A 12,516-nucleotide genomic window follows, 5' to 3' on the forward strand; every position below is an offset into this window, starting at 1 on the left:
AAAACTTTTCAAAAGAGTATTTTGTTAAAGATTATGCTGCAGGGGCTGTGTAAGAAAACTCTGGTGACCTTTCTTTAAGAAAAAGCAACTAAAGTAGATGTGCGCCTAAGAAAATCCAAATTGCGATTCACTAAATTAAAAGACATATACAACAAACTTTAAAAGTGAAACTATTTTTACAAGCGTATTTGGTAAAGATGAAATGTTCTTATGACATTTTAACGTTACGAAAGGGATTTTCTTCTGTTCAAATATTTATTACAATTTAAAGTGTTAAATAATGTTACAGAAACGACCTAAAACGCCTGTTGTATTAATTTAAACGAACAAAATAGATAAAAAAAAAGAAAAACTATCATTAAAAAAAAAAAAGTAAAAAAAGAAAAGAAATAGAAGTTGAGGAAAAATAAAAATAAGAACTTCTAACAAAGAGCTGTTCTTTTTATTTTTCAGATTTTAGATGCTTAATTCCTTGAATGAAAAGTTGAACTGATGACCCACTACTAAGGTTGTTCCTAGCCTTCCGTTCTCAAACTAGGCCATTCTGAGAGGCTGTTTGATTAAGTACCGTTGATAGTAGTATCGCACGTAAGAGACTTCTAAAACTCTGATTATCAATTCCTTGAATGAAGAGATGACTTCATACTCACTAACGAGGTTGTTCTTAGCCATCCGTTCTTAAACTAAGCAAAACAGTGAAGTTGTTTGATTAAGTATCACAGTTTGCTGATTTGCACATGCACCATTGCCGAAACTGTGATGCTTGGTTCCTTGATTGGATTGAAGAAGCTCATCACCATGCATTTTACAAGCTGTCCGTTGTTATGTTTTGCAATTCAGTGGTTCTGTTTTGCAATTCATTTTCTGTTTGTTTAAGTATCATCGATGGTGGTGTCGTGCATGCAAACTTTCCGAAACTCTGATGCTTGTTTTTCTTGAATGGAGAGATGAGCTTATACTTTAGGTGACTTTTAAAACTGCAGTAATTAGTGCCTCGAATGGAGAAACGAACTCATTCTTTACAGACCAAGGTTGTTCCTGGCCATCCGTTAACATATTAGGCAACAGTACAGCGAAGCTGTTTGTTTTACAAGCTTTTGTCGTTTCGAGAAATCACTACATTAAGCATTCGATGGTGATACACGACTGATGGCCAGGTTCTGATTTTCGAATGAAAAGAAGAGTCGCATCCGACCACCGGTCGGCTTTCGACGCAAAACAGCTGTACACACTCGTCCAACGATCCAGTGACTAACTGTTGCAACGAGAAAGTTAGCTTTATTTGTCGTGCAGATTGTCCGCTTGGACGTAAAATGCTAGAAATTTGCTGAACGCTCGGTTTGCGCCGCCCAAGAGTCATTCTGTTTCTGCGTTGCCAGCGTCTGTCGGCTAAATACAACTGTAGACTCCGCGCAAGCTTTTTCACCGCAAAAGTTGTACAGAGCCACACCGAAGGCTAAAATCGACTTTAAGGTCGAAGGTTAAAATCGACCCTAGAGGTTTGAAAACGACGTCACGAAATTTTCAAGACATCATCGAAGAAAATTACGGCGGCCAGATGCAACTCTTAGTACTAACTCTACTAATCTTAGTACGTTAAGCATTCCAGTCGAGAGATCAGACGTTTTTTCGTCACCTAAGAGACCGGCCGATGCGTTTGCGACGCTGCGGAAAGAAAGAAGATGGCAAACCACAGGGTTGTTACCGTAACAAACCTCCGTGAGTACCTCCATCTCGAGTGGCTTTTGAAGAAACGTTCGTTTTAAACTCAAAGGGATGGTTGTTAAAGCTCACAAACGCCTGGTTAACGATTTTCTAACGGCAGACACCGTGTTTACAATGGATACAGACCGATTAACTGAGCCCAAAGCGCAAGATCTATCAGAAAACTCCTCTAGGTCGATGCAACGAGACGACTAGACACGTGCGTCTAAAGGCATTTTACAATTGAAGGACGCCCCTCGTGGGCCCTTTAACCTTAACACTAAACTCCTGCTTGATATCCTCGTCCCCAGGTTTCCAAACCGTAACCCCAACCCCCTCTAATCCTAACCCCCTTACCCTCTAACTCTCCCCCCTCAAAAAAACAAAAAACATAAAAAAGCAAACAAAACGAAAAAAAAACTTGCTTCCCTCCTCACTTTTAGCTCTAGGATGCAACACCTTTTTGCCGCCCTCCGCTAGAAGGGAGTAGGGAGTAACGAAAGCTTGACATCAAAGTAGCGTTTTGTATGAGATTTGTTTGCCAAAATTTGAGCGTTTTTAAAAAAGCCAAGACTTCGTCAGAGGGGTTTCTTCTTTTCTCCTAAAGCTATCGATCGATTAAAAAGCTCAAAGCAAAGAAATTCAAAACAAAATACAAAAACGGGAAGTTTTAGTTTCTGCACCACAAGCCAAGCACTAGTTCAAACTGGAGATAATAAAAGGAAATCGAATGATCTCACTTCTCAGACCACTGAGCTGCCATTGGTCGGCAGTCTCTTGTTTGGAGACCATTGAGCTGCCATTGGTTGGCTGTTTAATCGTTGCGATTGGTCGGCAGTTTTATCGTTGGAGACCATTGAGAGATATAAAAGGAATTTTTTTTTTTGAGCACAACATTAAACGTTAAATCGTTAGATGTTGTTATAAAGGCACCATTAGAATGCGATGTCCTCAAATATTTTCCTCGATATTTTAATAAGTAAACAAAAACAAAACTAAGTCTTGCAACTGGCGAAAACTTTCAATAAGCAAACAAAGCAACAACTTTCCTTTCGAGTTTTTTACATTTTAAACAAAAGACAAACAAAGAAAAAAAAAAAACAAACAAAAACAAAAACAAAAACAAAAAAACAAAACAAAAACAAAACAGAAAAGGGAGAATGAGTGAGTCGACTGATTTCGCTCAACTGTCTTAAACGAGAAGTCATAAACGTTTGCTTGTGCCAGCAAGTTGCAAATTAAGTTGTAAATGAACTGCACCGCAAAAGCTTAACACAGTTTATTAAGCATATTAAGCCTTTGCTGACATGTTAAGACATTTTAAGCCTTTGCTATTATCATGAGGCTTTTGCTCCACGAGCCAAAAAAGTACGCTAGAGTTGACAAACTGCATCGCGGTCAAAAAGTGTAATTACGCCAACACTTTTATCCGTTTTAAGCATTTCGTTTTCGCACGAACAACAATTAAAGCAGCTCGTTGAGCTTAACGACGTTCGTATTTTTTTTCGAAGCCAAAACTTCGGCTATAAGTAGAATGAAGAGGCACTTCGAAAAACAACAAAGCTGTTCGCAGTCGATAGCAACGAGCGACAACATCTCTGCGAGTCTGGCATCAAGGTAAACAGTTTTTTTACATTTTCATTTGTTAGTGCCACTTTTGCGTACATTATGTATTCAAAAATTTGTTGCTGACGCTAGATTTTTCGTTTTCAATGAACAACAGTTGCAACCTCTAGCCGTTTGCTAAAACAGCTTGCTAGGACAACCAAATCAATCATATGTTGTGAAAATTTCTTTTTGTTCAACTGACTAAGGAAGATCGAGCGAACGCTTTTTTTTTTATAACTTGTTTGTATCATATTGCTATTAAGAAAACAGCGTTGTGTATACTAAACGTGACATAATTGGCAATTATCCGTAACTAAAAATAAGATAGAAATTACAAACTTGATACCATATTTTAATTACTCTAACAAAACTAGACGTCATCGCGTGAGAAAATAAATGTTCATAACACATAATCTATTTTTTTGTTTTTTTATTTCTTCTCTTTTTTCCTTTTAATCTCTTTTCTTTCGTCCAAAAAGCGTTTTGATTTTTGCCTCGCCACAAGCGATGAAATCGATAAAAAAACCTGCTCGGACATTCTCAATTCTCAACAACAGAAGCAATCAAAGTTCTAGCTCTCGAGCACGTGCGCCGACAGGTTGATGAAACCGTTCAAATATGCTCGATCGCTAGAATTTAAAGAAAGAAACAAGCCAGGAACAAACCAAAATAAAAAAAACAAAAACAAAAATGGACATCTTTAGAACGCTTAAATTTTATAAAATATTTTCCTCTGCGTTTTTAACCAGCTAAACTGTCGTAAAGTTTTTTCGGTGCAGTTCATTTAAAAAACTTAGTTTTCAACTTTTAAACGTTTTAGACTTCTCGTTTAAGGCAGTCGAAAGAAATGAGTCGACTCACTCTCTCTCTCCCTATTCGGTTTTGTTTTTGTTTATTTGTTTTTGTTTTTTCTTCGTTTGCCTTCGTTTGCCTTTGTTTGCTTTTGGAAAAGTTGTCGCCATGCGAGACTTAGTTTTTTTTTTTTTTTGCTCAAATTGAGCACAAGTGAGTTTCTAGTCTTGAAAGTGTGCAAAGTGTGGGCCAATCTGGTGGCTGGAGTGATGACACGTGAATGCTGGAAATTCCAGACTTTGAGCGGATTCAGCGTACATAGAAAGAAAATGTAGCATTCACGTGGGTCTCTCCTAAGCGTGCCATTGGTCGGTCTGCTGTCCTTAAGTACCCCCCTCCCCCCCCCCCCCTCAACGTCACGTTTGCTCAACTTTCTCGGTCTTTGGCGCCCAGAGAAAGCTTGAGGAAGGATAAAAAATGGCGAGGTTTCGGTACTGCGTTTTCTGTTATTCTTATTTGTTTTTGTTTGTTTGCTTGTTTGTTTGTTTGTTTGTTTGTTAATTTTTTTAATTTTTTTTTTTTGTTTGTTTGTTTCGTTCGTTTGTTTGTTTGTTTGTTTCGTTTGCTTCGTTTGTTTTGTGATGTTTTGTTTTCCCTTCTTGATGGCACAAAACAGAAGCAAACAAGACTTTCGGTTATATTCGGTTATATTCGGTTCAATAAAAGTTTGTTGGTTTCTGCACAACAACAACAACAACAACAACAACAAAAGTCCCTCTGTCCCTCAAAAGCAGTTTCTCCTCTGTCCTAAAGAAGAGCCTCTTTGTAATCGATCTTGTCTGAATGCAGCTCTCCTTTTGCCTACAGGTTTTTATTCCAACCCTTTTGTTGTTGTTAGTGCCATGTTGTTGTTATTGTTATACTCTGTAAAAGCAGTTGTTGCTGTTGTACTTGTTTGTTGTTTCTAAAGACACTGTTGTTGCTGCTGTTAGCGCTGTTAGTAATCACCCACTTGGCTTGTATTTTTGTTTCTTGTTTTTGTTTTTTGTTTTATTTATAAACACTCTCTGAGTAAGTGATGCTGTTGCTGTTGTTGTTGTTACAGTTGCAATGAGTGTTTGTTAATGTTCCCCCACTTGGCTTGTACTTTTGTTTTCTGTTTTGTTTTGTTTTTTTTTTGTTTTTGTTTTTTTTTTCTCAACACTCTCTGAGTAAGTGATGCTGTTGCTGTAGTCGTTGTTATAGTTGCAATGAGTGTTTGTTAATGTTCACCAACTTGGCTTGTTTATAATCTATTTTATTTTATCAACACTCTCTGAGTCAGTGATGGTGTTGCTGTTGCTGTTGTCGTTATTATGCTTGCAATGGGAGTTGTTACTGTTCACCCACTTTGCTTGTTTTGTTTTTATTTCTTTATTTTATCAACACCCTTTGAGCCAGTGATGCTGTTGCTGTTGTTGTTGTTATAGTTGCAATGAGTGTTGTTAATGTTCACCCACTTTGCTTGTGTTTTTGTTTTTGTTTATCAACACCCTTTGTGTCAGTGATGCTGTTGCTGTTGTTCTTATTACAGTTGCAATGAGTGTTTGTTAATGTTCACCAACTTGGCTTGTTTATAATCTATTTTGTTTTATCAACACTCTCTGAGTCAGTGATGCTGATGCTGTTGTTGTTATTGTGCTTGCAATAAGTGTTGTTAATGTTCACCCACTTTGCTTGTTTTGTTTGTGCTTTTGTTTTTGTTTATCAACACCCTTTGAGTCACTGATGCTGTTGCTGTTGGTGTTATTATAGTTGCAATGAGTGTTAATGTTCACCCACTTTGCTTGCTTTATTTGTTTGTTGCTTTTTTTTTTATCAACACCCTGCGAGTTAGTGATGCTGTTGCTGCTTTTGTCATTTTACTTGTATTTATAGTTGTTACTGTTCAGCCACTTTGCTTGTTTTTTAATCTGTTTTATTTTATCACCACTCTCTGAGTCAGTGATGATGTTGCTGATGCTGTTGTTGTTATTTTACTTGCAATGATAGCTGTTACTGTTCAGCCACTTTGCTTGTTTTGTTTGTTTGTTTGTTTGTTTTTTTTATCAATATCCTCTGAGTAAGTGATGCTGTTGCTGTTGTTGTTGTTATAGTTGCAATGAGTGTTTGTTAATGTTCCCCCCCCCCCCCCTTGGCTTGTACTTCTGTTTTCTGTTTTGTTTTGTTTTTGTTTTTTTTGTTGTTTTTTTTCTCAACACTCTCTGAGTAAGTGATGCTGTTGCTGTAGTCGTTGTTATAGTTGCAATGAGTGTTTGTTAATGTTCACAAACTTGGCATGTTTATAATCTATTTTATTTTATCAACACTCTCTGAGTCAGTGATGCTGATGCTGTTGTTGTTATTATGCTTGCAATAAGTGTTGTTAATGTTCACCCACTCTGCTTGTTTTGTTTGTGCCTTTGTTTTTGTTTATCAACACCCTTTGAGTCACTGATGCTGTTGCTGTTGGTGTTATTATAGTTGCAATGAGTGTTAATGTTCACCCACTTTGCTTGCTTTATTTGTTTGTTGCTTTTTTTTTTATCAACACCCTGCGAGTTAGTGATGCTGTTGCTGCTTTTGTCATTTTACTTGTATTTATAGTTGTTACTGTTTAGCCACTTTGCTTGTTTTTTAATCTGTTTTATTTTATCACCACTCTCTGAGTCAGTGATGATGTTGCTGATGCTGTTGTTGTTATTTTACTTGCAAAGATAGCTGTTACTGTTCAGCCACTTTGCTTGTTTTTTTTTGTTTTTGTTTTGTTTGTTTGTTTGTTTGTTTTTTTATATATCCTCTGAGTTAGTGATGCTGTTGTTGTTATTATGCTTTCAATGAGAGCTGTTACTGTTCACCCACTTTGTTTGTTTATAATCTGTTTTATTTTATCAACACTCTCTGAGTCAGTGATGCTGATGCTGATGCTGTTGTTGTTATTATGCTTGCAGTGAGAGTTGTTACTGTTCACCCACTTTGCTTGCTTATTGTCTATTTTATTTTGTCAACACTCTCTGAGTCAGTGATGCTGATGCTGATGCTGTTGTTGTTATTATGCTTGCAATGAGAGTTGTTACTGTTCACCCAATTTGCTTGTTTTGTTTTTTTATTTGTTTTTTTGTTTGTTTTTGTTTTGCTTGTTTTTTTTTATCAATACCCTCTGAGTCAGTGATGCTGTTGCTGTTGTTGTTGTTGTTGTTATAGTTGCAATGAGTGTTTGTTAATGTTCCCCCACTTGGCTTGTACTTTTGTTTTCTTTTTTGTTATGTCAACACTCTCTGAGTCAGTGATGCTGATGCTGTTGTTATTATGCTTGCAATGAGAGTTGTTACTGTTGTAGTTATGTCTGTCATTTGTCCTTGTTAGCAAGTTCTATTTGCCCTCTCTTGCCTTTTTTCAACACAGTTTCTTTCTTTGAGTCATATGGTTGCGAGATCCTCTCAAACTCCATCTCTTTATTTATTTGTTTCTTTTTTTTTTTTTTTTTTCTCATTCTCCTTCTCATAATAGCAATCACTGCTGCCACCATGCATGTAATGCTAGTTGCTCTCATTCTTTTTCATTTGCTAGTGGAAACTTTGTTTCTTCTTGTTGCTCTCTTTTCTTTCTTTTTTCTCTTTTGCAGAGGATTCGAAAAAACACAGCTCTTCCCTGCAGTTGTAAACATTCCAGGATTCCAGGATGCAGGCAGAAGAAAAACACTCTCACTAACTGTCTTCTTTTTTTTAGCATAAACCGTTGCAAACAAACACCTGAACATGTCTTCTTCACAAGAAAACAACACTGTTGTTGCCCCTTCTCCGAACTCTAAAGCGAAAAAAAAGAAAAGAAGGCAGTCACAAGAACAGAGAGACTTAAAGCTCAAAAACAAAGTCAGGGCCGCATTAGTTGCAGCGTGTGGCTCCGTAAACAGGGTTGTACCTTTCTATGGTACCAAGAAGAGGTACGCTGTTAGCTGTCCGATGCCTTTGTGCAAACATTCCTCCACAAGCATTAAAAGACACTTGACTAAAAAAGATCATTCTTGGACTTTGGATGAAGCTTCCATCTTTTACTCTGCAATGGTCAGGAAGTTTCAGCATGCTCGTCTCGAACGCAAGTCCGGCTGTCCAAAACCTTACCCCTGTTTGCAATGTTGGAAGTATTACGACCGACTGGACATACACTTGAAAGAGACTCATTTCTACGATTCCAAGACGATCAAACAAAAGATTGCAGAGGCAAAGCGATACGACAACGACAAGCTCTATGTCCCTCAATTTATTCGACCTGCCTTCTTTGGTATTAAGCCAGTAGCTGAACAAGCGTCTGCATCAGGCTCTGCATCCTCTGCTCCTGGGCCTTCCTCCTCTTTTTCTTCTCCGGTTCTTTCCTCTGATCCTCTTTTAAGCTTGCCCTCATCAGTTGCTGGTTCGTCCGAGGCTCCTTCTGCAAACCAATGCACCTCTGTAGAAAACAAAGAGCTGAACACCGAATCCGTCCTAGACTCTGATTTTAATTCCTTAAAGCACTTGGTTTCCAACTCCTCCGTCTTGACAGAAGATAAGAGACTCTTGTTTCAGCTGGACAAAGATGCTTTTCACTTTTATTACCAGTCAGCAGATGAGCTCTTCAGAGATTTTGAAAAGTGGCTTGTGGTAGCCAACAACAACACTTTGTCACAAGCAAAGATCTACAAAAATGCAGTTGTTGAAATATTGACATGTTGTGACAGCACGCTGACGCTGCACCCGAACGCTCTCACCAATTCCAACGTTTTGGAGGATAGATACTTTTCCATGCACTTTAAAAACATTCAGCTCAATTCCAAGCTGAGTGAACTTGACCAAACAAAAGCCATGTCTTGTCACACGTTGTACAACCGCCTTGTCTACCTTTGTCTCCTGTTTCGTTTCAGTGAAGCCAGGAATGTCTATTTCGGACTTTCTCATGAGGCCATCCGACGTTTGCGCTGCAAGGTGGAGGAGTTACAAAAAGTGCTGAGGCCCTTTCGTTCTTTGAGGAGGAGCCTTGTGAAAAGCAAAAAATGCATCAACATCATCAATGTCAGTTTGCTGAACGAATATGGCAAGTCTGCATACGTAAGACAGTTAGTGGAATCGATTAGAAAGCCGTCTCTTACACCGACTAGAGACAATGCTGTGTCTCTACGAAACCATCTTCTGCTCTCTGTCACTGTAATTAACAGTTTAAGAAAATCTAACATTGCTCTTTTAAACATTAGAGACTACATGGCTGCTGAGAAGAGTGAGTGTGGATATTGCATTGTGCAAGAGCGCTACAAAACAGCATACAAGTACGGAGCCAAAAACATTCTAGTGCCGAACGACTTGAAAGTGTTGATCGATATTTATTTGCTGAGATACAGAGACCTTCTTGTCAACGACTCTCACTACATGGCTGCAGACACCAAGACTGTTTTGGAGTTGAGCGACTGCTACAGGCCCCTTTTTCCATCGATGAGACCCAACAAAGACGAATGTGTGACACTCGGTGCAACTAGAGTGCCTGTTTACCAGATGGGTTCCTCTGCTATCTCCTCTTGCCTGACGTCCTGCTTCAGAAAAAGCCAAGTAAACATTCCCATGAAGCGTCTTACTCCCACTTGCATTCGCGGTTCGATAGCCACTTACTTTGCCAACAACAGCAAAGAAGATCGCGAGCGGTTTGCTACACTCTACATGAAGCACAGCAGGAACACAATGGATAGCTTTTATGTGTCCCAGTGGAACGCTGCAGAGGAGTTGCGCTTTGCCCTGGGCATCGGACAGTCCTTCGGAGTCATAGAGTCTTTGACTGTTGAAAAGTCTGAGAGACCACCAAAGAAGGAGAAGGATGTGATGGACTGGCTCCAAACTAATGCAGAGGAGTACGGTTTTCATGAGGTTGAGGACATCTTTGAGGAAGATTTAGACTCCGGTTCTGACTCTGAAGAATGTGCTGCTACTTTCAGCTGTACCACAGTGGTTCCGTTTTCTCCAGCTGTAGAAAACAATGTTCCTTTAGAGGATAGCAACGACCATGCCGTAGATTTCTTGTGTGAACCTACCTCAACTCCTGTTTCGTCTGTTCCATCTGAACAAACAATCGCTGGTCCAGTTCTTGAACTATCCCCTGCTCTTGCACAACTAGTTCCTAACGAACAAGCTGTTTGTATGGATGTAGATCAGACTCTAGCTGTTCCTGTTGGCACAGCTTGTTCTCCTCTTGCATTAACATTATTTCCTGATGAACCGGATTTTATTGAACACCATGCAAAACTTTCTCCAGTTTACTTTAATGAGCAAGTGGTTGCCAAACCTGTTTCTGCTTCTCCTTCTCAGCAAGTCGCTTTCTGTCCTTCAAAAGAGGTCTTTTCTGTTCCTCTGACTCCTAGCCTTGTTGCTTTTCAGCAAACATTGGCCAAACCCAGTTTGTTTCTTTCATCTGATCCAGTTTCAGCTGTTCCTGTCCAACAGGCTGGTACTGTTCTTGCAAAGCAGCTCTCACCTTATGCTGTTCAATCTGTTGGTAGCCTATTTAGCCAAAGTCTTGCCTCTACATCCTGAGGTAAATTCTTTTTGATTTTTGATTTTTGATTTTTATGCAAATCTCAACACGCTTTCAAAAAATGAAAATGCCCAAATCAACTCCTTGCCCTATTGTTATTGTTAGAGCTGTAAAAAAAACAAAACAAAACAAAAAAACAACACAGAAGTGTGTATGTATTTGTTGCAGGACTAATTCTGTGATTGCTTAAATGTTTATACAAGTGAATGATACTAAAACTGATTATGTTTTAGAAGTAAAAGATCCAAGAAGAAAAAAAATCAAGTTGGAAATGCCATCTTTCACTCAAGAACTCATCGGTAATGTAAAACCTAATTTATACAAAGATATATAAACACAAACCTCTTCTTGCACAATTTCAGATGGTTAACTGTTAACAAAAACTAGCCATCATTGCTAAGTGCACTTTTAGAAAGTTGTGTCTACCCGATTTCTAATGATGAAGTTAGAAACATCACCGTTAGAAATCATGCACAGCTTGTTATCATCTCTAACACTTAGAAACTGTTGATGGTTTTTATGAATTAGAAAAATGAACATGGTTTTATTTTATTTCAGGATCAACTCAGCCAAGAACAAAGGAAAACAAAGCAGAAGTTAGCCAATGCCATTTAGGTAATCTTTCAAAAACCAGTTATTGCTATCAGTGCAAACAATAAGGTCAACAAAAAAAAATAAATAAAAAAACAGAATAAATCTTGTCTTACTTCAGAACCAAATGAATATTTGATTTAATCACTTTGTGTTATGACTTGAGTTTGTAAAATTTTAGATGAAATAGTTGAAGAGCTGAATGCTTGCCCTGGCCACAACGAATGGTTCAACACCAGAAGTTTTCCACGATGTGCAGCTTTGGTGTTGGCATACATCTTGCAAGACGTGTTTACAGATGTAAGCTCAAGTTGCTCGTACAAAGATTACCTTGGCATCTTGGCAAATCATAGCAGTGACAAGCTCATTCATGTCTTGCAAAAGTACTCCTACCAAAGCCATATTAAAGACAAAATTAAAAACATGAAGCTAAAAATTCAAAAAGAGGGTAGTTTAGAAAAGTTTGTTCAATATGGCAATATCGTGAAACCATTTATGTAGTTTAGATAAGTTTGTTCAGTTTGGCAATAAAGATGGGCCTTTTGTGTAGTTTGTTTTATCTATGCTTTTGCAAATATTTTTATCTGTTTCGCTAAAGACATAATAAACAAGAAGTTCTGTTAAACTGTTCTCACATTTCTTATTTAAAGATAGTTCAAACTTTTTTTTATCTTTAAAAAAAAAAAAAAGAAGTCGTTTTGTTATTCTGTGAAAACTTTTAATAGAGTTGCATTTAGAATTACTTCTGATGTTTTTAAGAGTTTGTTAAAAAGCAAAATAATATTTCCTGTGATGTTAAACTGCATAAGTGAAATTTAAAAAAGGAAAACTGCTCCAACCATTTTTCGGAAAAAGAAATCAAAAAGTTCCTTATTTTAAAAGATCTAGACATCCATTTCTTCTTCAGCAAAATAGCGAGGCTTTTTTATGAACTCTTACTCTCTATTTTTTCATATATTTACACAAAGGATTTTATTTAGTTCAATGTAAACATACATAGAAGTATATTATGTTTTTTTTTTTTTTTTTTTTGTTTTTATGCAGTCTAACTTTTGTTTCACTTCTATTTTATTTTACGTTTATCTTGTATTTTATCATGCCTTATTGGTTTTTGCGTTTTGTGATGTCAAGCTGCGTAAGCTAAACTTAAAAGGGGAAAACTACGCTAACTTTTCTTTGAAAAAATATTCAAGAAGTACCTTAAACGAAAGAGAAAGCACACGAATCTTGCCATCCAATTCTTCTTCTGCAAAG

General features: G+C 37.6%; 2 protein-coding genes across 2 annotated transcripts; both read left to right on the forward strand.

The window, feature by feature from the left end:
- The first annotated feature begins 4,541 nt into the window (after nucleotides 1-4,541).
- On the forward strand, nucleotides 4,542-10,676 carry LOC149876001 (uncharacterized). Its single transcript, XM_090075906.1, has 2 exons — nucleotides 4,542-4,595; nucleotides 7,852-10,676. The coding sequence occupies exon 2, from the start codon at nucleotides 7,881-7,883 to the stop codon at nucleotides 10,668-10,670; it is 2,790 nt and encodes a 929-aa protein (XP_089932032.1). The 5' UTR covers nucleotides 4,542-4,595; nucleotides 7,852-7,880; the 3' UTR covers nucleotides 10,671-10,676.
- A 234-nt stretch (nucleotides 10,677-10,910) lies between these two features.
- Nucleotides 10,911-11,811, forward strand: LOC149876002 (uncharacterized). Its single transcript, XM_090075907.1, has 3 exons — nucleotides 10,911-10,970; nucleotides 11,230-11,286; nucleotides 11,444-11,811. The coding sequence occupies exons 1-3, from the start codon at nucleotides 10,943-10,945 to the stop codon at nucleotides 11,761-11,763; spliced, it is 405 nt and encodes a 134-aa protein (XP_089932033.1). The 5' UTR covers nucleotides 10,911-10,942; the 3' UTR covers nucleotides 11,764-11,811.
- The last annotated feature ends 705 nt before the right edge of the window (nucleotides 11,812-12,516 follow it).

Source organism: Hydra viridissima, unplaced genomic scaffold (assembly GCF_058129835.1).
Source record: "Hydra viridissima isolate aposymbiotic clone 2 unplaced genomic scaffold, HvirCarnegie_v1 scaffold_69, whole genome shotgun sequence".
Classification (NCBI taxonomy): Eukaryota; Metazoa; Cnidaria; class Hydrozoa; order Anthoathecata; family Hydridae; genus Hydra; species Hydra viridissima.

Coding starts and splice junctions, on each gene's coding strand:
- LOC149876002 (XM_090075907.1), top strand. CDS start 10,943: ATGCCATCTTTCACTCAAGAACTCATCG. Junction 10,971..11,229: donor TTTCACTCAAGAACTCATCG/GTAATGTAAAAC, acceptor ATTTTATTTCAG/GATCAACTCAGCCAAGAACA. Junction 11,287..11,443: donor AGTTAGCCAATGCCATTTAG/GTAATCTTTCAA, acceptor GTAAAATTTTAG/ATGAAATAGTTGAAGAGCTG.
- LOC149876001 (XM_090075906.1), top strand. CDS start 7,881: ATGTCTTCTTCACAAGAAAACAACACTGTTGTTGCCCCTTCTCCGAAC.